Source organism: Rhipicephalus sanguineus, chromosome 3 (genome assembly GCF_013339695.2).
Source record: "Rhipicephalus sanguineus isolate Rsan-2018 chromosome 3, BIME_Rsan_1.4, whole genome shotgun sequence".
NCBI classification, from domain to species: domain Eukaryota; kingdom Metazoa; phylum Arthropoda; class Arachnida; order Ixodida; family Ixodidae; genus Rhipicephalus; species Rhipicephalus sanguineus.
In genome coordinates, this window is record NC_051178.1 from 8547689 (window position 1) to 8573546 (window position 25858).

Sequence of the window (25858 nt, forward strand, 5' to 3'; positions counted from 1 at the left end):
CATTCCGCAATGTCCAGAAACAGAAGTGACAGACATCCTAGCGGCACGAGTGTAGTTATTACTGAACATTGCTTGAATTACGAGCTGTGCGACTCCTGAAACGAGCTATCAGCAGTGTTTCTAGAACAGACGACGTCTGCCATTGAATCGCCGCCTCACTTTCACGCTACCAATTGGCCTCGGCGTCATGAGCTTCTGCGGAGGATGCACCTTGCCGGCAAGTCAAGCCCACTTGCACAACGGAAGCTGCGTCGGCACCGATCATGGCATCATGGATCGGGACGCACGCACAAGCGCTGTTTATTCAGCGGATAATTCTTGGTCCGTGGTTGTGACTTTGGCGGCCCCAAGCTCATGCTGCACATCTTTTGACACGCCGGCGGTGCGATTGCCGGTGATAGACACCCCCAAACCGAGAATCTGGCGCAGTTTGGTGCAATTTATCTTAATTTTATCAGGATGGCGCAGTAAATTCAATTTGGCTCACTTTAGCGCAGGAGTGGAATCACTGGAGTTATCAATGGTTGTAATCCAGTGAGGACGCTTTTCTTGAAAGAGACGACTTACACGAGTTATTCCCATGAAAGGTTTTGCCAGAGGAGCCTCCTCAACTCACGCCTCTGATCAATAAATACCGAGATGAAAGTGTGTGAAAGCTAGTGCTTTGAAGTATGTGTGAGTAGCTGTGAGTATAAACGTGTGCCGACATAAGGCTGACAGTAAAGCTGAAGATGTGTAAATTAGACCATACGTCGGCAAAGAATGTGCAGCCCACTCAAGAAATATATTTCGCGCTTTAGGCTCACTCCGACTCGCCAAACCTTTCCTCCAGACTCACGAACTCCAGACTTTCCAAACCAGACTCCCGAAAATTTTCCTTGACCGGACTCACTCGGACTCAAACTCATGAATACATTATTCACCCAGACTCACTCAGACTCACGGCTCAATGTCAGTCTGAGTCAGTCGACTCATGAGTGAGTTTGCCGACCTATGGGTGCAGGTGGTGTTCTACTGCTGGAATGAGATCCCCACAACTTTCCTCAGCACACCTTGAGAAGCAATACTCTGTGCCACTTGCTTCGGCCGTTTCATCCAAAATACACATTGATGCAATCTCGAAATGGTGCCTTTGTGAGGCAGTGGGACAGTGTTTTCCCACTTCTTGAAAACACTCTCATTAGTCAGTGGGACATATATGTTCCACATTTTTTCAGTAAACTACTGGCTCGATTTCGATGACATTTCTTTTATACCATTTCTTTGTAGCTTATATCAATATACCACAGCCGTTTTTTATATGATCATGTCAAAAATATAGGCAAACCTACAAAGGGTTAAAATGCCTTTCATGGTACCCAGCTTCAGAAAATATGGGCTACACTAAATTTTTCTCCTTCTCACCTGAAAAATCACATTCATTTTTAATTTCAAACGGCGTCAGATTGCATCAATGCTGCTCCATCGGTGAACACAACCCTGACATGAAGAAAGCTGGAAAACAATATACCAGAATACAAAAGCATAAGGCAGCACTTTCAAACAAGCAGGGTTAATTTACACCCTGCAGCGTTTAAAGTCACGCTGTGACACCATTGAGACATTTCAGGGCCAGATGACTACGTAGACTACATACACGTGGCCATTGCTGGGCCACTGCCAGGCTGCCAAGGCCAAACATACTTCTGTTGATTGTTTTACGCATTAATGGAGGCTACAAACATTAAAGCCAATACTGCTGCTCAGCCAGTGGCTATGCTGCTTTGGCAGGCCGTCCTCCATCACAGAGGAAGCCAATGCTTTATTCACCACTCTGACAAAACTCATGGCTCTACACGCATCACACAGGATTCATAGCAACCTTTGAAAAAAAAAAATGGAACGGTGTTTAAGGGCTTGCAAGCCCCCTAACAAATAATTTTGAAGGACTTCAAACAACACTTGTCGAGATTGTAGGCAAGGACAACACCATCTTTTACATCATGAGGTCCATTCGTTTCACCTGCGCTTCGTGAACCGGTTCACGGTGGCACTGCACTCTGGCATTCGTTTCAGTAAAGTGCAGCCGTCGTGCAGGGCTAGTTCAGCGATTTCCTGCACCTGCCCATGAGGTAGTGCCGAGTCTGTGCAGCGCAGCATCGAGATGGCCGCAGAAGACGACAGAGCCGGCTGCATTTGTGTTTGTTTAACGGCGTTGAAACGTGCACATAAATCTAAGTACACGGGCCTCTAACATTTTCGCCTCCATCGAAAATGCAGCCGCCGCGGCCGGGATTCGATCCCGCGACCTTCGGGTCAGCAGTCGAGCGCCATAACCACTAGACCACCGCAGCAGGGCCTTTCTGTTACCGAGGAAAAACTGGCTCCATTTTGTGTGTTTTAGTGATTATTTTTTGTTATGAATAATATAATAATAGATACAGTGTAATATTATACATCAATATAAAGCTAAGTGATTGTACTTTTTAGTGGTATTACTTGAAAAAGCTAATATTAGAGTTTAATATGCAAGAATATTTATAGAAAACAATAATTATTTAACATTGTATAGAACATTGTTAATGTGCTCCCAACATGAAAGACAAAAAATAAAAATATAATCTGAAATATACAAATTGTTTGCCCATTAGTTTTCTACGTTAGAGAAAAATTTCAATGATCTAGTTCAAAAAGTGTATGAGTTACCAATTTTTTTTGTCTGCCCAGTGAAAACTGCATTATATTCCTATTCCATAAGGTTACATGGTTGTATTTCTTCCCTCTACAAATTTTCCAAACACAGTAATACAACATAATTAAAAAGAAGAATAAGTTTCCTATGGAGCCATAGGTATTTTAACAAATTATGCTAAATATCAGCATAGAAAAAAATACATATCAAAACATCCTCAAGTATGGCTTCACCGCGCACAATAAAAGTATTCTAAACTTGTAAGCTACAAAAAAGTCTTCACATTTCAATGTCTGACACCATCGAAATAGGTGGAACTATGTCTGAAAGCTCTAAGGTGTAAAAAAAAATATTTCTAAGGTTGGTGGGCCACTGGGCAAAGCAGGTGTTACGAGTGGCATTTGTCCGGTCGTCAAGTTACTTGTCCTCACAGCCCTTTCTGTATTTTCTCCGCTTCGTGTTTTGAATGTACTTGTTTTGGGGAAGTGTAGTCACGGAAGCTCAACGATGGTCATATAGATCAGCAGGCAAATGAAATTCACCGTATCTGCGGCCGTGACCATTTCCCAAGAACCATCATCCTTCGAATAAGTCTGCTTATACAGGATTTGCAACTATGTAGACTCATTTTTGTCAACACAAATCCTGTTTATTACTTTGCTGTGAAAAAGATCCCCAGAATGCCGGTTTTCCTTGTGGCACATATCGCTTCACTGCGCAACACTACTCTGAGGTCACGGCCGGGTAGTCTTCTTGGGCTGAACATTACTCTTCACTGGTTGAAGGTTATGTCACCAAATTTTCACCATATACTGTTGAGACACTACAAATAAAAGACACACTAGTGCCAACATCCTTACGACATTTCAATTGGAGAAAAAGTTGATGTGCCAGAAAGCATAACGTACCGATCAACACCTGACTACGGTCCAAGCTCTTTCTATGTTTTTTTTTGTCATCCGAACTATATTTCCATGATATGACATCATCCTCAGAGTCACTTCTTCTTGAAACTGCAGAAAACTCGTGAACGCAACAGAATCACCCAAGGAACAAGATTTCCGAGAGGGTCTCGCTACTGAGTCATTTGCCATTTTCGGGAACAAACCAAGTGAACTGCTATTTTTGAGTAGCTGTTAAAAATCACTGCCGATCGGGAAAAAGCTACCTAAACATTAGGGCTTACAGAATATGCTAGACGGTGCAGCTAGTTGATAGGAACGTCCGCATTTTTAAATGCTTGTTCGGCTCACCAGTGACCTATGTTCTATTGGCACGATAACGAAAGAGGCACTCTTAATGCAGGAGCATGGCTTCGCGGGGTTCCCTGACAAGGTGGTTTCACAGAGCAGCAGCCCTGTGCTGCAGTGCAACCAGGTGGGTTACATAAGGCATTCTTCGTTTCAAGCACTTCCAAATTTTCAATCTAGAGCTCGCCACAGTTGAGCCTGTTTGTTTGGCTGCTACCAGAGGGTTGTGCCTGTATCTGTTCGGGCCCAATGAAGAGCAGGTATACTTTGGTTGGAGCGTGCCCCCGTGGCACTAACCACGCGACATGGCTTTAGAAGCGAACAGATAATGCCCCCAGCTTTGGGTCTTACCGCAATGGGATGGCACCACGATGTCCCTCGAGACCAGCAAGCCACCGAAACTGTACAGCATCAACTTGCCGCCACCAGCACCGTTTGACTTTGCGTACCCGGCAATGCGGGCGACGTGGTTCAGCTGCCACGAAGACTATGCCATAGTTTCGGGACTGACACAAGCGTGAGAGACATGCAGATACACTCACTACTGTACTGCATGGGCTCGGAGGCCTCCCCGCTTCATAAGACAGAGTTCATTTCATCCCAAGTGAAATACTTCAGTCAGGAGACTTGCCTCACAAAGTGGGGAATCCTGCAGGGCAGCTGCATACTGTTGGAGGGCCTTGCGCAGAGAGGCCACACGTGGCGCTCGCACGGGCAGCTGAAGCGCCTGTGCGCAGGTCATCGATGCCAGCGCACCCACAGTGGTGACGCCCTGCAGCTGCAGCTTGCGCCCAAGGCTGCGCTGCCTGCATCATGAGCAAACAAACAGAAACACAAGTTGCATAATAAGACACAGTAAAAGCACGTTAATATGGATTTCACCGGGACCGGAAACACTGTCCAAAAAACCGAAAGCCAAGTTATCAAGAGAGAGAGTGGAAAAAAGCTCCATTACAATAATGCACTTCAGTTTTTTTGAGCAAGACGTAAATCCAGCAATTATTTTGCATACGAGCACTGCAAAAACCACCATTTTCGTCATTTGTGACTTCGTCCACAATGCCAATGTGGCTAAAGACCCCCGTGTCTAAATCCAAAATGTGATCTGAAGCTTGTGGACAGTGATCATGCCTTTCTGAAAGCCATTTTGGCTCTCCGCAAATGCAGTTTTCTAGGCTTGTGCGAATATTCGAGTACTTTGAATATTTGAAAAAATATTACAGTATTCGAATTCGCTTTGATTCGCATTTACATTCTTGGAAATTTCCAAGTATACGGAAAGAACGAATAGGTGTAGACAAGTCTGCATGCAACCCCCTGTAAAGGTGGTTTCACTGCAGTGGAAGGGTGCTACACAGTGAATACACCTTTCCAGGGGAATCCGCACTGCCGCGAAGCCCCACTTCAAGGTTAAATGAACATATTACCCTCAGATCGATTCGTCATTTTTTAAGTTTAAAAGCTCGTTATACCGGCTTATATGCCTTAAGTATAGTAAATTTTAAAACGTAACACATGTGACAGGTTATCACTAGAGGCCGGATTTTTAGGCACTAAAAAAGCTCGTTTTAGGCGCCAACAATAGGCAGGCAAAACAATGTTTTAGGCTTCCAAAATCGTAAAAAATAAATATAGGCACAATGAATTTTCACATAAATGCAAATAATTTCAAATGAACACGTGCGCGACCTCTATCTACGACAGGAAAACAAAAATGTTATTGTTTAACATGGCACAAAGGCGCACACATTTGAACATAGCGTGCTTCGTCCTGCACGGTTCGCACCGCCGTGTTCTCCAAAGTGAGTCAAGTGTCCACTGTCGAATCAACACACCGCTGAGTGTCTTTCCGGCATGACTGAGAAGTGCAGAGCAGGAGCAGACAGCCAGATTGCTAAAAGACCAGAAGGGAGGGAATCCTCCTATTGACCGGGTCGAATTGCGTAGAGCCAATTGCTCCCATGGCAGTGAACCACTGGCGTAGCCAGGCGATGGGGGGTCGACCTCTCCCACTCCCCCGAAACTTTTCAGTTTTTGTATACACACGCACACATACAAATGCATGCACAAATGCATATATAAAGTATAGTCCCCCCGTCCCCCTGAAAAAGATTTCTGGCTACGCTACTGCAGTGAACACCTTAAAAAGTAAATTACAAACAAAACAAGGGCTGCGTGCACATCACATTTTTCTTTCTTTTTTTGCTCAACTCTCATTTCCACTGACGGCTCTCTGCGGTTTCGCATTCGCCAACCGCTCGGGCCATGTCAGCGTGGCGGCGAATGCTCGCCGGCGTGTCCCGTTTCACTGCTGCTAGCAGTTGTTGGTTGGTTGAACTAGAGGACTAGAGTTGGTTGAACTAGAGGACTATAGGTTGAACCCCATAGTTCCCAACAGTCAGTCTTATGCGGTAACATTAATAACAGTCTCAAACAGCGCCCGGGAGCGAAACTTGGGGCTAAATAGCGTTCATACAAGCGCCAATTTTGAAAAAAGGCATTTATAGGCATTTGTAAGCATTTAGGCACGAACGCCAAAAATAGGCATTTATAGGCACTATAAAAACACTATAAAAGGCCTTCTTAACCTCTAGTTCATGCTCATATATCAAAATGGGGCGATAGGAGCGCAAGGAACAAAATAGGCATCGGCCTGAAATCCCGTCTCTAGCTATCACTTGCATTCTACCAAAAGTCAAATCCTGCTACTATTCAAAGTTGTTTCCACTTCCTTTGAACCAAAAAGAATGATGTTTGCACATGCCTTGTTTCAATTAAAAAAAAAAAATTGTGCAGGTTAGTTGGGTCATGATAAATATGCTCATTTTCCTTTATAAAATGTGATATATACTAAATTAAATGAAAGGGTTAGAGGCTAGTCAAGCTGTCCGAGGACAGCTTTTCTTTCTGCAATCCTCCCATCTGTACTTTGTAAAGATGGCAAATAAACAATTTCAATACTAATCGAATTCCTTTCGAAATTATTCGACCAAATCACTATTCACTTCGAACCTATAATTTACTATTCGCACATGCCTACCGTTTTCATTCCTTTGTGGCACACATTTGCGGCACTTCATGCTCCGAGGATCGTACGAATTAACCGGGCTGAGGCCTAATATGACCAAATTAATGAAAGTTTGATTACATTTAAAAATGCATTAGCTGGCCTTGACCAGAGAACACGTCAGAAATATTCGATTTTCCAAATTAACCTAGCTTTTACTGCAGAACCTTGCCTCTTACTACAATTCCGTTTCATAGGGTTTCCCAGCACTAACATTCGCAGTCGGAAATGCAAGAATGGCCTAATACCGTGGTGCTTAGTTTTTACCTGTTTCCGTAAAACACGATAATTCGGCAACAGTCCTCAGTACTGTAGAACCTCGTTGATACATTTCCGAAAAAACAAACAAACGTATGATTCGGGAAAACATATGATCCGAATCGAGTAAAAATTGAGGCTGACAAGCCCATGTTGAGGTGCAAGGCCAAAAAACATTTATTTCTCATAAACCATGGAGGGACTCTCCGATCTTCGAACTCCGGGCTTCTCGCTGGCCGCCAGAGGTCAGCCAGCTAGTTCCGGTCCTGACCGGAAATAACGTCATGGTCATGTGTATTGAAATCCCGAGTCAACCCAGATATTGCAAAATGGAACTCTGGGACAACCAGCATAAACGTAAAGAAATGCTACCGCCATGTCAGCAGACAAAACTTTGCGCTGCATGAGCATCGGTTCTTTCTGCATTGCAGCTTGTAAATATGGGGCTAGGTTTTCCGAAGAGCAGAAGTGATATTCTCGAGCATGTGCATTTGGGATACGATCACATACGTTCGCAAGATTACGTGTGATTCACCCCGTCCGTGAAGAAAACTGCCGCCCCGCTAAAGGCTCAACAAGCTCAACTCTTCGCAGTGCATGTAACAATCGCGGTACAGCACGATATGCGAAACCTCGCAAAAGTGATAAGCCTCCCCGAAAGTGACAGCTGCTCACGGCTATTGCATACAGTTTGCGTTCTGTCTTAACCTGAGACATGCGCTCGTATATTCGCCGCCATTCATAATCGCACGATTTTGCACGGTGGAACGGGCTTTAAAAGATAATGCCCGGCGTAATGGCAACCGATATGAAGTCTCCAAGTGCCTGCATTGCGATCCGTCGAGTCCTCACAAAGATGGCGGCGAGCGCGCATCGTCTCGTTTTGGTGTTTGATAACCCGAAACCTCCCGGATATTCTCCAGAACATTTTTTTTCTGGCAGCTTCTAACGACCCGCTGATAGGCAGAATTGTCCAGTGAGAGAAAAACGAACGCCGACTGGAATTGCACTGCGCGATGGGAGGAGCAACCCAAAAACAAATGCGCTCCGGGAGAAAAGTGTGGGGGAAATTATCGGCCATATTCACTGGGCACAATGGCAGGGTTGCTATGGTTACGTGTCGCTGCGTGTTGTGCAGCAGCGGCATGTGTGTTTCCTTAGGTCTTGTACCGAACTGTGGCAGACTGGAGGAGCGACAGACTCCAATCTTTGGGCTGCATTGTTAGTTCCCCCGGCTGTTGTTGGAGCCATAGGTTCTGAACAAAAGTGTGCAGTGATGCTACCGAGGGCTTCTGATTTGGAGCAATTTTCGGAGCAGCAAAATTTCCGTTTTTGAGCACTTTGGAGCAGCAAAAATTTTGCATCTGGGAGCACTCTGGAGCAGCAAATTTTACATCCTGGAGTGCACTACAGAAGCATATTGCATTAACATTCAAGCCCCTGAATATCATTGTGGGGTTCTTGTGAAGGCTAGAAATATTTCGATTCATTGCAAATCTCATGGAAAAATCATCTCAGGAGAACTCCATACTTTACTCGTTAATGAAAAAATAAGGGCTCATGCAGTTGAGTGTTCTGGATTAACCTCCTCGGTGATTATTTTCGACACTAATAAACAGAACACCAGATCAATAAAATTGCAGTTTATGAAATAACACTCTAAATACATCTATGTGGTTATCAGCAGACGTGGTAGACAAACGCCGTGATGTACAGCAGTGCCTCAATGCCAAAGAGCCACACTGTCCCTAATGCATTCCCCTCAGACGACTCCAAGGCGAAAGCCAGGTTCTTTTTCTTCTCGATGAACGGGTAGATCCTCCCCCTCCCTCTCTGCAAGCTTTCTGCACCTCACCTGGTTTCGCGCTATACGTCGTCACGTGACATCACAATATATGACGCCATGATGACGTCATCACATTATGATTATTTTTTGCATCAATCGATTGACGCCTCCGATGGTCAATTTTCGTGTTTGATAAAGCATCTAAGGCTTTCGCATTAATATTGCGTATTGAATGTTTACAGCCTGGCCGTTAACATCCTGGCTTACATACCAAACTGTCCTCCACCATGTCACCTCTGTGCCATGCACGAAACAGCTTTGCTTATCATCCACTTCACAGAGTGAAATGGCTCCTCAATTTTTAAAAAATTTTTATTGTGATAGCAATTATATGGACACTATCGGCGGATTTTTGCCATCGCCGTTGCTGTAATTTTCCGTATGAAGTCCATATTAATAACATCACCACACGCATTCTAGCTGCGGGTAAAAGCTCGCGAGCGCTGGCGACGAACACGGCTGAAGCGGAGATTAAGCTAGCCGGCCGTCTGTCTTCATCGCACGGACAGCGCATGAGATAACATCTTCCCGCGTGTGGCCTGCCGTCGATTGCTCATCAAACAGAGAAAACGCCCTGCCCGTCTTTCATAAGGAGCATGAAGGGACGCCAGGGGAGCAAAGGGGGGGGGGGGGAGGGGACCGCATCGTTCAAAGGGCACAGTCGCTTGTGCGCGTGCTATCTCGAGGCATCAGGAGACGGTTCGTAAACTTGCTCTGCTCTCTTACTTGCTTCGCGTTCATAGAAATCGGAGCACGAAAATGCTTCGGTTCCTGGAGCGGCCATATTCCCTTAAACCAGCGTTTTGTTGAGTTACCCGAGATTGGATCCAAATGAGTTAGGTGCTAGCCTTACTTCGTTTAACAATACAATTTGTTGGTATCGCATCCATTGCTTCGCCCTTAAGCGAAACTGAGTTTTTTTTTAACCGTCAGTTATTGACCCTCGAAAGTGAGGGGCGGACGTGTAACATGGCGTAGCCACTTCACTGTGGGCCGTCAGCGATGGGCCCGCTACTGACACCTGTGCATTTGCGGCTGCTCCGACCAGGAGATAAGCTTTTATTAATGAGATTACATATTTAAAACAGCAAGCAAAAAATTCGAATTGGAACCCTAGCTTGTGACCTCGAAAGGGCAGGGCCTTTTAGGGGGTATTTACCACAGAGTGATTACAAACGCGGATGTGCTGGTGGAAGGAATTACGAAAAAGCTCTTCCGGATGAAGATCCATAAATAAAATATATCTGAGGAAAAGTGTCAACGCGTTCCCACCGTTCGCCTGCTCTTCCATAAACGCGAAGCAAGGAAAATTCTATATTATTCCATATACAGTGATGCTCCCAAGGACTTTTCATTTGGAGCAATTTTTGGAGCAGCAGAATCTTCATTTTAGAGCACTTTGGAGCAGCGAAAATTTCCATTATGGAGCACTTTGGAGCAGATAATTTTGCATCTGGGAGCACCCTGGAGCAGATAATTTCACATTCTGGAGTACATTGGAGAAGCAAGGTGCATTTACATTCAGACATCAGAACAATTAATGTAGGGCTGTTATGAAGGGCTAGAAACGTATCTTGATTCACTGCGAATCTCACGGAGAAAAAGATTTGGGCAGCTACGCATTAGCGGTGCGAAGACTGAGAAAACAGCGGAGCTGGTGGTGTTCCCCACTTCCTTTCCCTTTCCCACCCCTGTACTATACAAGACTACGTTATGCTTCACCCTCACATCCGTTTCCCATCTCTTGCTATACTATACCATTCCCACCCTTCCCCTCAGCCTCACTTCCCTTTTCCACCCCTTTGCCTAACATACAAGGGCTATGCAATGCACCTCCCCTGCTCCTCACTTGCCTTTCCTACGCCTTTGCTATACTATACCATAGAAGGCACTCTTTCCCCACCCTCACAGGTGATCTCTCTTTCTGTTTGTTTCTATCTCTTTTTTTCTCTCTCTTTGTCCTGTTTCTTTTTCTCCGGTTTTTTTTCTCCCTTTTTTTCTTTATCTAGCTTTTTCTCGTTCTCTCGCCCATAGCAACGCCATCATATGGTTCCCATGAATGCTTGTCTTAGCATGCCTGGAGACCCGAGTGGTTACGACGCCGGCCTTCGGAACGTGGGCGCCCGTGTTCGAATCCTGCCCCGCCAAGAAATTTTATTTCATTTCATTTACTTACTCTCCTCCTCTCACTTCTTTTCTCATCTTTCCCTCCCTCCAACGCGTTGCTAGGCGATGCATGGTGAGGTCATCGCTCGGCGATGAAAGGCACAGTTTCTGCGAACGCCGCCAGACCTAGCTCAAGCTGGGCCTTCCGATGCCAGGGCCATCAGCAACGGGACCGCTACTGACAGCTGTGCATATTAAGACGAAATAGAGGCTGCTCCGACCAGGAGACAAGCCTTTATTAATGAGATCACATTTTTAAAAAGAGCAAGCAAAAGATTCATATATGGATTCTCCTACTCACGGTGTCGGAAGAAAAGGGTGGGGTGCTTTTTTTTTCTTTCTTTCGGCAAGCGCAACAGATATATACTTGGACGTGCTGGTGGAAGTAACAACGAAAATTAGAATAACAGAGAGCTGAGCTAGTTGGTAAGTATTCATTATAAAAAGACGGGGCGTGCAAACACGGACACAAGAAAGAAGTCAGGACACCACAAACGCCGACTAACAACTGGAGCGCACAACGGCTGAAAAGAAAGAAGGCACGAAAACTTATCTGCGCATGCCCATCCAACAGGCGAACCTATCGAACTTAAGGTTGTAAAAAACGGCATCGCCATGTTTTTTAAGTCAGCCCTCACCAAGTCGTGTGAGCACAAAATGAGTGATAGCTTTAACGCACAGGTTACACGTCTTTTAGATGCAGGGTATCCTCGTGATGCAGTGGCCACAGTCGCTGAACGTTTAAAGAAGTCTACTGTGTTAAGTCTGAGCATGGTTGTAGAAAGCGATAGGAAGAAACGTGTCGTAGGTATACCGTACATTCATTGCATATCTCACAGGCTAAAGAAAGTAAGAACTAGATATGGCGTTAATGTTGTTTTCACGGCTGCCAATAAGCTAGGTAAGATTTGTGCCGCTGTCCAGAGGAAGAATGAGAGAGTAAAACACAAGAAGCGGACCGATATTTGTTTCGTGAAACACACCATCAAATTCACTGATTGTCGTACGGGTGTGGTGTATAAGATCCCTTTCAACTGCGGCCGCTTCTACGTAGGACAGACGGGCCGATGCATCAACCAGAGATTGTTGGAACATAAGAGATCGCTAACAGGAGGCTCACCTTCTAATCTATCCTTACATTGTCGAGATTGTAAGTGCACGCCAAAATTTGATGAATGCGCAGTTTTGTACCAGCATAGAAATGAAGAAACGCGCCCGATGATTGAAGCATGGCATATCGAGAATAGTGGTAGCACATGCATGAGCCAACCGTCGATTAACTTGCATAAAGATGAAATCAAATGCCTTAACAGTTATCTTCCACGTAGACCGCCATGCGTGCCAGATTGATAGGTTCGCCTGTTGGATGGGCATGCGCAGATAAGTTTTCGTGCCTTCTTTCTTTTCAGCCGTTGGGCGTCTCTTCAGTTGTTAGTCGGCGTTTGTGGTGTCTTGACTTCTTTCTTGTGTCCGTGTTTGCACGCCCTGTCTTTTTAGAATGAATTAACGAAAAACCACTTTTGTATGGAGATTCATGGAGAAAGTACGTGAGAAGTGTCGGCGTCTTACCATCGTTCGCGCTGCTCTTCTATGGACACAAAATTCCATTTTGTTCTGCATGTCTTGCTAGGTTTCCCCGATTTCGTTCCAAAATGTCCAGAAACAGAAGTGACAGACATTTCAACAGCACGCGTGTAGTTATTACTAAACATTGCCTTAATTCAATGCCGTGCAATGCTTGAAACGAGCTACGAGCAGCGTTTCTGGAACAGACGACGTCAGCCGCTGAATCGCCGCGACAAATGATCGCTACCGATTAGCCTAGAAGTCACGAGGCTCTGCGAAGAGCGGGTTTTGTTTTCGAGCCAACTTGCGTAAGAGAAACTGCATCGGCACCGTGCGTGGCTCAAATAATCAGGACGCACGTGCAAGCATTGTTTCGTTTGCGGAATAATCTTTGGTCCATAGTTGTAACTTTGGTGGCCTCAAGATCATGCTTCACATATTTTGATGCGCCGGCGTAACGAGTGTGGGTGAGAGATACAGTCAAACCCGAGGCTCTGGCGCAGTTTGGCAAAATTTAAATCGATTTTATCAGGAGGGAGCAGTAAATCTAATTTGGCGCACTTTAGCGCATCTGGCGCAGGAGTGGAAACCCAGCAACGGGACTGCTAGCGATCCCAGATTTCATTCTGCGATGTCCAGAAACAGAAGTGACAGACATTTTAGCGGCACGCATGTAGTTATTAGTGAACATTGCTTTCCTTGCGTGCTGTGCGACGCTTGAAACGAGCTATCAGCAGCATTTCTGGAATAGACGACGTCCGCCGATGAATCGCCGTTGCACTTTCTCGCTACCGATAGGCCTAGACGTCACGAGCCTCTGCGGAGAGCGTGTTGTGCTGCCGAGCCGACTTGCAGAACAGAAGCTATGTCGGCACCGTGCATGGCATCATGGCTTACTCGGGACGCATGCGCGAGCGCTATTTATTCAGCGGAATAATTCTTGGTCCATGGTTGTGACTTTGGCAGCCCCAAGATCATGCTGCACACGTTCTGACGCGCCGGCAGTGCGATTGCCGGTGATAGACGCCCCCAAACCTGGGACTTTGGCGCAGTTTGGCACAATTGTCGTCGATATTATCAGGATGGCGCAGTAAATACAATTTGGCGCACTTTGGCGCAGGAGTGGAATCACTGAGTGTGTGGAACGAGTGTGCACCTATGTGCCGTGCTACGGATGAAGGATTTGCAATATGCTCAGCAAAATTGTGCCAAGTGCTACAGAAAATATTTTTTTTTTGAAAGCCATTTGAAGATTTTGACGATCAGCGTCGCCACCTGCCTTCGGGTCAGTGTGTGGTTGACAGAGAGCGGCGATCGAGCAATTCGGAAGCGATGCGGAGGAGACAGTTGTGGAAAGCAGAGAAAGTGCGGAGGGGGGAAAGGCACTGCGGAGAAGCTGCCGTCGCTGCGCAGCGGATGTCTGCCACTTCGCGCTTCGCAAGTACACGAGAGGGCCCTTTTTGCACACCTGAATGAGAGTTTCTGAGTACAAAAGTTATAGGCTTGTGCGAATAGTAAATTTTAGGTCCGAAGTGAATTCGAAGCGAATAGTGATTTAGTCTAAGCGAATTTCGAAGCAAATTCGAATAGTTTATATCACATATTATAAAGAAAAATGAGCATATTTGTCATGACCCAACTAACCAGCACAATATTTTTAAAGTTGAAACAACATATGTCATTCTTTCTGGTTCAAAGGGAAGTGGAAGCAACTTTGAGCAATAGCAGTATTTGACTTTCAGTAGAATGCAAGTGATAACCTGTAAAACATGTTACGTTTTAAGATTTACTATACTTGGAGCATATAAGCCGGTATAACAAGCTTTTAAACTTAAAAAATGATGAATCGATGTGACGGTAATACAGTAAAACCTCAGTAATTCGAGATCTCGCATAATTATAAGGATTTCCTTGGCCTTGTATTTTGCAATGTAAATATGAGTGGATAATTTGAAGTGGCGGTCAGTACCAGCCCGGTTAATTAGAAAACTTTGGGTGCCATGTGCCAATTCCCCGATCCCAATTTAGCTGCAAATCCGCAGAAACGATGGCCCTTAGGAGCAACAAGGCAATGCATGTAGCGATACTAATGAGTGACAAGTGAAGCATCCCAGCCTCGCTGCTGCCAACGCAAGAAAAAAACTAAACAAAAGGCGCTCTCGTGGTCAGCTGAAATGTGTGCCTGCGGAAAAGACGTGCTTCACTGCAACACAGCAATGACACACGGGCAGCATGACGCATGCTTCTCTCAACATCAGCGCGTCATGATTTACCCATTCTTTCTGGGAAAATAGAGAAAATATTAAAAGGCGGTCTGACGGAATTCGCGATGTATGTGAACCTCCGAATGGCGGTTGTTCCGGCAATTTGCGCACTTGCACTGCTGGCGGAGTACTTGCCTGCAACGCCTACTTCGGAAACTCAGTTTGAAAGCTTCAATGATAATCTTTTCCACCCAGAAAACATCGCGAATTCCGTCAGACTGGTCATTATTAAATTCTTTATTTTACCAGAAAGAATGGGCGAATGGTCGCATCATGACGCGCTGACGCTGCGAGGAGCAGGTGACATGCTGCTCGCGTGTCACTACTGTGTTGCAGCGAAGCACACCTTTTCTGCAGGTGCGCATTTCAGTTGACCACGAGATCGTGTTTTTTCCCTCTTTCTTTTTGTTTCTTGCGATGGCAGCAGCGTGCCCCGCCGTTTCCCCGGTTTAGCGGCAAAATTGGGACCAGCTATTGCTGGAAGACATAACCCTTGTAGCTGCAAACTAGCAGGCACAGCAAACGATCACCTCTGATTACTTCCAGTAATTCAAAGTTCCTTGCATTCCGCTTTTTGTATGTTTGGTTAATTCGAAAACCGGCTTAATCAGATTTTTCACAGCCCCAGTGATTTTGAATTAACGATGTTTTACTGTATGTTCATTTAAACTTGAAGTGGGGCTTTGCGGCAGCGCGGATTTCTCCTGGAAAGGTGTATTCACGGTACAGCACACCTCCATTGCAGTGAAACCACCTTTACAGGGAGTTACATGCGGTTTATATAGTATGTTCATTCGTTCATTTTGAATACTTCGAAATTTCCTAGAATTTAAATTCGTTTCGAAGCGAATTCGAATACTGTTATATTCATTCGAATATTTGAAGTGCTCGAATATTCGCACAAGCCTATACAAAACGTATCATACGACCACAGTTTCCTGCGGTGCTGAACGTTGCTGCCGAATAATCGTATTTCCCGGGAACGTATTACACACAGCTGTATTGGGTTACTTTTAATTTTCGCGATTTCGACCGGGAAATCATGCTAAGCGGGAACGTATCAACGAGGTTCTACTGTATATTGCAAGCCACGTTCCTATGTTCACATGTTACACACCTCAGGTGTAACACACAGTTTAAAAACACTGGTTTTACTAATGTTATTTGCGATGCCACACGCACTTCGGAATACCTTGATTGAGCTCGTTGATATCACGAGTCGTTTCTTCCCACATCACTGATCATCTTATCTTTTAAAGGGACACTAAAGGCAAATAACAATTTATGTCAGAGTGAAAGCTCAATGTATGACAACTTCTAAAACAGCAATATTATCGACAGCAGTGCCCTACTTACCGAGAAATTAAGCTAAATGTATCACATGATGAGCGCCACGAGTGGGACATTTTCGAAGTGATCCCGATGATGTATGAGAGTCTGCCTGCAATAAATCACTAGTAACCAAACTAGCAGCAATAAAAAAAGAACCTACGTGTGTCAAAACATGTAATAAAATGCTGTTTGTTCGTTTCCATTTGATTCATGGAAAAAAGAACCTCTGTGGCGTTGCCATGGGGAACGGCGCGCGTGGCTCCAAGGTTCCGTTTTCGCCGTACTGCGCTTCGCCCGGCGCCTTGCTTCGTTCACGCGGTCGCATCTTATACCCTAGTTACACGGGCACGCTAATCTCAGTTACGACGGACCTCAGTTAACCGTAATAAACTATAGTTAGCGCCAACTGCGGTTGGCACATGTTACACGCGAAAAGTCCTTAGTTTGGGTCGCTGAAGCAGGTCACGTGACACTAAGTTTCGTGATTAAAATATGAACGTTCAGCTGGTTTTTATAAGAAATACTGACAAATACAATGTATTTCGGTTAAAATAAATCCTTTCTCCTTGCATCTGCAGTCCCCAAGCGTATTCCATCAAGTGTTTTGACAATGTTTGGCGTAAATAAGGGCTAGTCTCACAACTATGGCCGAAGTCAACTTACGGTCAGTGCGAAAGCCAAGACAATCTGTTGCTTGATACGTTTGGTATCGCTAGAGTGACCTAGAATAGGGGGAGTGTCCAAAGCGCCGGCTCCCACGTGGGCCTTTTGCCGTGAACTCCCGCGCCGCGCCGCTGCTGCACCGGACCCATGGGCTTTCCGCGCTCGAGAAGCGTGCGGAAAGCGAGGGGCGTCTGCTACGCGCTGTAGTTCTTTGCGCCGAGTTTCCACACAGGGCACTTGAAGTCTACTTAACTTATATAATGCGGTGCGGAATGGAGCTTATCCATCTTTAAGCATTGTGTTAGTGCTGGGGCAACAACAGAATGCAAAAAATCATGTGTCAAGTGGCATCAGCGTGGCTTAGTTCCGGTCACAGAGTTCGAGAACGTTGGCGCGTGTGTAACAACGCGCAAAAGGGACACGCACAAGCAAAGAACGGAAAAAAAAAACCTTATTCGCACGAGTAATTAGGCAATAGCATCACGCATGCACGAATTAAGAGTAATAAAAAAAGTAGATTGCACGCGCAGTCAGCTGAAATACTTGCACGCAGTGACCTTCACACTACGAGCTTTTTACTCACGGTCGCCACTGGTTTGCTAGCCATATGCACACCGCTTTATTCGACAATTAGTTAGCCTCCACTAGCTCTTTATTATGGACGGAGCACACCGGGAAGACGCAAGGGAAACAAAAAAAAAAAAAGAGTAGAGACGGCCACACGACCGCAATGCTGTTGGCTTATTTTTGCTTCTGAGGTAGCGTACAACAAGGCTCACCGTGCGCAAACATTTGAAAGAAAAGCAATGCCAGGTAAACTAACCTTATTCCACAAGTTTTTGCATAAAAGACTTAATATAGAAAATGCTTTACAAATATCCAGATATCATGAAACAAAGTTACAAATGCGCCCATTCTTGCTGTACAAGCTGCCTGAACCGAAAATACTGTAAGAAATTGACAAATAGAAGTGTAACATCTCAATCACTTCAGAAAACTGTTCAAATGCAGAGATCCCTTATGTACCTAGCCTGAAAAAAATGCAACATGCGATTATATATATATATATATATATATATATATATATATATATATATATATATATATATATATATATATATGTATATATATATGCACTGTATCGCTGAACGTTAATATGGAACGTTCGCGCGAGATGCATGCATTGCTTCAAGCCTTCACCATACGAAATGAAAACAGTTTCAAACAACTCATTCTCAACTTCAGATGTTTTCGCGGTTCTCGGAGGTTAGTGTTCGCGCGGTTCAGAGATTTTACAAAAAGATGTAGACGAGTAGTTACATAAAATACAATTGTTTCCTCGGCAGTTGAGTGCGCGCCAACAGGGCACCCGACCACAATTTCCCGCTTTTTCCTGATGACCTCAATATAGCGTCCACCACAATTTCGTGCTGAAGCTCCGGAGTCTGCTCATCTCTTGAATAAATATAAAGACATGACGAGACGGAAAAAGCAAGCCTCTTTTGTCTCGCAGACGCGTGCAATCAGTTGCTCTGAACTGAGAATCACGTTTGTTTTCGGGCGATCGCTCGTAACATGAAGTGAGGCATATGCGATGTTGCACTGTTATCGTTTCATTTTCTTTGTCTTTTTTTTAAGGCTAAAGCCTTAGATGCCTCATCAAACACGAAAATTGACCGTCGGCATCCCGCATAGTCAACACGAGTGATGCACAAAATCATCACACGATGACGTCGACAGAACTTGTGTCGTCACTATGACGTCATTCAACGTGATGTCATATGATGACGCCACCACGTGACATGGTCGCTTTGCATTGCCTCCGTGATCGGGGGCGATCACAGAGGCAATGTAAAAGCAGGTGAGGTGCAGAAAGCTTGCAATGCCTTCGATCCTCTCGGCAGTCCGAAACCACATTATGTGCAGAAAGCCTTCGTAGAGGGGCGAGGGAGGTTCAATGCATCGACTGAGGAAAAAGATGGCTTTCGTTTTGGAGTCATCTCAGGCGAATGCATAAGGGACCATGTTTTTTTTTTCATTTAATTTTTTCGCATACATTTTACTTATGCGGTCAATTCTTCAAAATGTATAGGTAAGTCTTACATGTTGACATCGATATCGGTGACCACCACGTTTTTCATTACCTGACAGAAACAAATCGTCAGACCACACATCGTCAGAATTATTTCTGGCTACAGAAAGCGGGTTTGCGCGCCACACACGATATTATTATTGTTAGCCGTTACGCAAACGGCAAGCATGTCAGGTTAGTGATGCCATGACCTATCGGTCGTGTTGGGCATACGTACATTCGTGCCCCTCCGTGCCAATTTTCGTGTATACCAAGTGAACAAGACGCGAGTTACGAGAGTAATTTTTTTTACTTTTGGTACCGCGGCCACGCCGACTGACACATTCGGCTTCGCATGAAATGGCTTGAAACAGCAGAGCGCCGGATGGCAGCCTTGTAAAACAAATCGAATGCATGAAATAAAAGATGGGATATGAAGGGTGCAAACGCGTTAGCATGCATGTGCTAGTTACAACGTGCATATGTGCTACGTTCTCCTAGCTGGTTATCTCCACTTTATTCGCTCCTGCAGCAAGTTTACGTTCGTCATTCCACACGAAAGTAAGTTAAGCGCCTTTTCTCACGATGAAGTGCGCGCAGGATGCGTTTCTCAAACAGCCACGGAAATGTAGACCAATGCGGTGACAAACCAGCTGAAAGGATGTATACAAGATCATCGTTTCACAACACACAAACTAACAAACGCGTTCTCTGTGTGATGAGTCGCTGCAATATTATGTTGCAGTGATGCAGTATTAAATATTGCCCAAATCTCCGCAATTTTAGCTAATAGCGTCCAAAATATCACGCGCGTAGCAGACACTCGCCGCTTTCACGCGGCTTCCGCCGCGGAGAAAGCCCACGGGTCCGGCACGGCAGCGCCGCGGCGCGGAAGTTCACCGCAAAAGGCCCTCGCTCCTGCCATGTATTCGCACGGCGCTTTGGACACTCCCCCTATTCTAGGTCACTCTAGTATCGCCGTGTTTGGTGCGTGGTTTGTTTTGACGGACTGTTTCGCGTGTCAGCGCTTCTGTTCTTGAGAAAGGCAAGTTTACTTGCTTTTGGGAAGACGTTTCAGCCTCCAGTGGAGCCACGCTGCCTTCGACCACCGACTTGGGTGCCGCCATTTTGTTAGTTAGCTTTCTTAACTGAGGTGGTCTACCTCAGTTCGGAGCAACTACGGTTAGTGGGATAACTGCGGTTAGGCTTTCCGTCTAACTGGATGTAACTGCGGTTTAAGGGTACTGAGGTTTGCCGTAACTGAGGTTAGCGTGCCCGTGTAACAAGGGTATTAGTGGTAGTTTCGGGATCGCGTACTGCCGCGTGTGTTTTGCGCGCTCGTGAAAGTCGCTGACAGAAAGTCAGAGCTTCGATGGCTGTTGTTGCTTCTGTGGGTCCCGCTACTTTCGCTCTGCTGCTACTAGTGTCGGTGGCTGCGCAGTAAAGGCGGGCAACGTTGGGCACGGCAGCAGTGACGTATGAAAGTCTGATTTCAGGCGGGTGATTTGAATTGCGCTAACGTGATGCGGACCTCTAAAACGTGATTTTATTTCAAAATAAGGACTTCCTTGGCATAAAAGTAGCACTACGAGGTTTCTGGACCGCTATTTCAACAATCAGCGTCGACTTAATATTTGCCTATAGTGTCCCTTTAACCCCTTGAGGGTTTTCACCGTACATGTACGGCAGAAGCTTCCTGGTACCAAAGGGTTTTCGTCGTACACGTACGGCATAGCATTTATTTTTAAAACGCGCGCCTTTTTCGATCATTTCTCCTACTTGGCCTTTGATGCTACACTTCGGGAATACATGGAATTTTTTCATGCACCGATGTCTCTACCGTTGTATTTTTTTTTTTGCTTCCCAAAACGGCGCGCTGGCTATCGCTCGCCCATCCGAGCGCGTTCGCAGTGGAGCTGGTTTAAAGTGCGCGCCTTTTTCGATCGTTTCTCTTGCTTGGCATGTGCTGCCACGCTTCGGGAATACGTGGAATTTTTTTCATGCGCCGATGTCTCTCCGTTGTTGCTTTTTTTATGTTTCGCAAAACGGTGCGCCGGCTATCGCTTACGCAACCGAGGGCGCCGGTGGCGCGGTTGGTTGGTTTCAAACGCGCGCTTTCTTCAATCATTTCTCTTGCTTGGAATGTGCTGCCACGCTTCGGGAATACGTGGAATTTTTTTAATGCGCCAATGTCTTTTTTTTTTGCTTTCCAAAGTGGTGCGGCGGCTTTCAGTTGCGCATCGGAATGCGCGCACAGGGTCCAGCTGGTTTCGGTTTTGTCCTTCGGTAGGTTTTCGCTTCTTGCGCCCGCAAAGCTGATGGCTGTTTGGTTTATAATCTCTCAAAGGGTGACCGCTTCTTACTCTCTCGTTTATTTCTCCCCGGGGTGCGATTACATCTGTTTCCGTGTGGCGCTAAATTACACAATCGATGCCGCCGTGATTGCGTTTCAAGTTTTGGGGTCTCAAAAACACTAACTACTTCTTGTTGGCGATAAGACGAAGGATTACTGTAGCTTTTTCACTCGTTTTGCTTTCCGGATGGGCGCACAACCGTAGAGTTTTCTTCCGTGCGCTCACTGACGCAGTTCGCTTACGTTATGGAAGCGCGTGCCGGTTGCTCTGCTGCTAGTAAGTCGAGCAGCGATTCTTCCGGTGCCGAATCAGAATCTGATTCATTGGATTTCAGTTTCTCAGACGAGGATTTTCTGTTTTCTGACGAGTTCAGACTCCGATGACAATCAAGAAGCGACATCTGAAAAGCGTGCGTGGCGAGATGTGGACTACGAATAAGCCATGTGTATGTACCAACAAAAATGATTTTTTTTGTCACTTACCGGTCACGAAAAAAAATTTTAGACAGTTTTTTCTGAAATAGAATCGTCTGAAGAATTTATTTCAACAATAAAAAAATTAGAAATTTTTGGACTGGATTTCGCGAAAAAATTCGACCCTCAAAGGGTTAAGCCTCGCAAATGTGGGGCTAATTATTGCTCAAACATTACATTAGTACAGAACAATAGTCAACACAATTTAGATAACTTTCGCAAAAGACTATCAATGATAAATTGGGATGCTGTAACTCGCGCTAAGACATCAGAATTTGATTAGTCTTTTCACAGAAGGTTATGCTGAATCATTTCCCCTAGAAGAAATAACCAAGACGAGTGCTAATTTGCATAAGCTATGGACGATAAGCTCAGAGGAATGGGCTACATTTACACAGCATAAGAATACTAAAACCAATGGCTACCTACAAAAAAACAGAACGTTCTTATTCTTACAATACTCTTGAGCAGTATGAAAAGACCAAGCCTGGTGTTATGTGGAAAAAGATAAACGGGTCACTCACATTCCGCAGAAACTGTGAAGAATTGATTTAAATAATGTCAAGGGTTCAGAACTCAGCGACGCATTTAATGATTTCTTTACGAGCCTAGTAAGTCAGTACACGTTACCCAGACGCAATAAATAAAAACGACAGCAGTATATATCTCAATCCTACAGATGATTATGAAATTACCGGCATAATTAATTTCTTTAAAAATAGTGCAGCATGTGAGATAGATAGAATTCAGATAAAACCAGTAAAATATTTGATCAACATAATTTGACCGCATCTTTGCAATATTTATAACTTAGCGCTCAGTACAGGTGTCTTTCTTGAAAAAAATGCACATAACAAAAGCAGCTGTGATATTTAAGGGGGGACCCTGCTTCAGAGACATATTTCTTTGTTTTTGAGTACATTTTTATTAACCTTTCGCAGCTTATGTATTTTTATGTCCTTATTTCAAATACGCAATTATTTTTCTAGTAAACTATGCTGTTTTCAAAATATCAAATATTTCATGTATATTGTTGGGAGCAAGATTCATTTATAAATTGTGAGAGTTATAAAGCAAATCAGCATATCAAAATAAGCTGGAATTAATACTGTGTGCAGTAAAAACAAGAATGGATGTTCCAGGCCCATTTGAACGAAAGTTATGGTATGTTGAACATTCCCAACTTGATCCCAGTTTGACCGAGCTCGACATCGCTCACTTGCCAAATGTTCAACGTACCATAACTTTTCTTCAAATGGGCCTAGAACATCCATTCTTGTTTTATTGCATACAGTATTCATTCCAGGTTATTGTGATATGCGATTTGTTTGATAACTCTCCAAGTTTAGAAATAAAGCCTGCTCCTAACAATACAAATACTATTTAAGTTTCAAAATTACATATTGTATTAGAACAATAATTGCATGTTTGAAATCAGCACATAAAAATACATAAGCTGTGAAAGTTTCATAATGATATGCTCGAAAACAAGACACATGTTTGAGAAGCAGGGTCTCCCCTTAAAGGAGGTGACAAAAACAACTTTTCTAACCACTGCCCAATGCTGTCAACAGCATTGAAGACAGTCATACAGTAATATGGTTAAAAAAATACCAGAGTTCCTGTGTAAGCAAATCTACTGCCAACACACGAGTCAGTAACTGGATTTTACATATAGAGATCTACAATGTAGAGCTATTTTTGTGAAATGGATATTAGCCATACACTGTGCATATTCTTGCAAAACATGCTCGATCGAAGAATAAAGGAAAATTGAGGTGAAAGGAAGCCTCCTTGGAAGTCACCCACCAGAGAGAGCTGGTGAGGAAAGGCAGGACGGCCTCCACAGGGTCAGTGTTGCCCTCGAGAGGAGACCACAGTGGCTGCTGACTGTCGGTCAGCTCACCTTCGTCCATCTCGGCATCCTGCAGTGCATGGTCATCCGTTATGCAAACAATTTCTGTTTTGTGCACCTGGGGGTGTTTTATCCAAATCAATGGTATCATCACATCAGCTAACTGCTGGCTCGGCCTAGTTAAGTGTACTTTTGCAGGACCAGATAGGTAAACTCCTATTAATTAAACTTGCATCAGTGATAATAGCAAGAGGCACATCCGATCAAAACAACACTCTTGATTTATGTCGGCTATCAGCCACTGGCAGATTCAAAGTAAGTGAAGATGGGCCAGCTTCAAATGTAGACACAGCATGGAGGCTCTGCTCACCACATCGGTCACATGACAAGTGCCACTGCAGCTACAAAAGATGCCTCAGAGCATGTTGGGACTGAAAAGAGAGCTCCTCTCTCGGAACACAGTCACGTGAACGACAAACATTTGGACATTTATTAACTGCCTGTACAATGGCGAGCTCCCCAGCTGAATCTAAGAAGTAACGTGAGAAATAATCTGAACACAATGCCAGCACAACACACAGAGAACATAACACACAAAGCAACACAGCACACACATACAATGTACCGCGAATGCGGTGTTGCCGACATCCGACTCCCCACGAGGGGCCCGCGAGAGACTGACGTCCATCCATGGCCGCACCACCCCAAGAGAGAGAAAGATGTCCCCAAACGCGCAGATAACCTCGCGCCCGCCAAGTGGCACTCTACTGGCATGACCATACAATCACAGTGCCATCTTTTGCTCGGTGGTGAAACTAACTACGACTAATCTGACGGACACACGTGTGCCATGAGGCGAAAATGACTTTACAGGGGGTGAGAGCATCCGCACAAGCACCGCATGACGTGGCGCTCCAGCGTGCTCACAAGGGGCAGCCGCGGCAGAAGGTTGAGTGGCTTTAAGAAGGACTCTAAAATGAACGTATAAAAACTACGCGGATGTGCAACTCGGACTGAGAACCTTATCCAAACACCTTGGATCTTGATGCCACGAACGCTACTGATTTGTGAAATATCATTGGCATACACGTGCGCTTTAATTTGTTAACCAATGCAAGAATGACCCACCTAGCCCAGAAAGATGCTCTTATGTATGATATGAGAATGCTTGGAACAAAATACAGATCTACAAACCAGTCTCCAATAGTTACGCTAAATCTTCTCATATAAACAAATGTGCCAGGTCACGTATTATTCATGCATACAGAAAGGGTAACTTCAGTGACACTCTCCTCTACTGTACACCAGGTGAACAATATTTTCAGATTAACTAATAAATGATTCTTGCTGTTTTACGTCCCAAAACCACAATGTGGTTATGAGACAGGGCTGCACCTAAATCGAAGCACACGGGCCTCCAGCACGTCGCCTCCACTGAAATGCCAGAGCAGCTGGGATTTGATCCTGCGACCTTCGGGTCAGCAATCAAGCACCATAACCACTAGACCCATATCTACAACGTGGCACATAGGACAGACAGAGCGCTGACTGACAAATGAAATTTTATTGAAGCCAGCAAGCCCCACTGGTGAACAGAAAAAAATTTACAAGAAACATGCACAGAGAGAACGTTAGTGCTGGCAGAAAACAGACGTGCGTAAAATTTCACAATCAAGGTACTGATTTTCTCTTTGGGACAGTGCTACTGAGGGCGTTGTGCTTTTACACATGTCCTGCAATCTTGCAATCACATGTGCCTCCTGTATTTCTCGGGGCATCACAGTGTTTACCTATAACGTTGCAATCTGTGTACCTTGGTTCACAGGGTTCACTCATTTCCTTTCGATCGACAATCTCTGAAATGTTTGGCCACATATCCACAAGTGGCAACGCGTGCGACATTGTCGTGGTGCTCTTTTAATCTTTGGTTTAAACTAGAGCTGTGCGAATAGCAAAATTTTGGGTGCGAAGCGAATTCGAATATTGAAGTGTGAGTGCGAATTGAATCGAATATTATTCGAA

The 25858-nt window shown here is 44.8% G+C and overlaps 1 protein-coding gene across 1 annotated transcript in view; it reads right to left on the reverse strand.

Moving 5' to 3' along the window:
- Positions 1 to 1998: 1998 nt before the first annotated feature.
- The window catches only part of LOC125757547 (uncharacterized), a 104690-nt gene continuing 80830 nt past the window's right edge, over positions 1999 to 25858 (reverse strand). Inside the window, exons 5-7 of the mRNA XM_049413125.1 lie at positions 23791 to 23906; positions 4553 to 4727; positions 1999 to 2169 (exon numbers count right to left, since the gene is read on the reverse strand). Coding sequence (XP_049269082.1) covers positions 1999 to 2169; positions 4553 to 4727; positions 23791 to 23906 — 462 coding nt within the window. The remainder of the gene's footprint in view (positions 2170 to 4552; positions 4728 to 23790; positions 23907 to 25858) is intronic.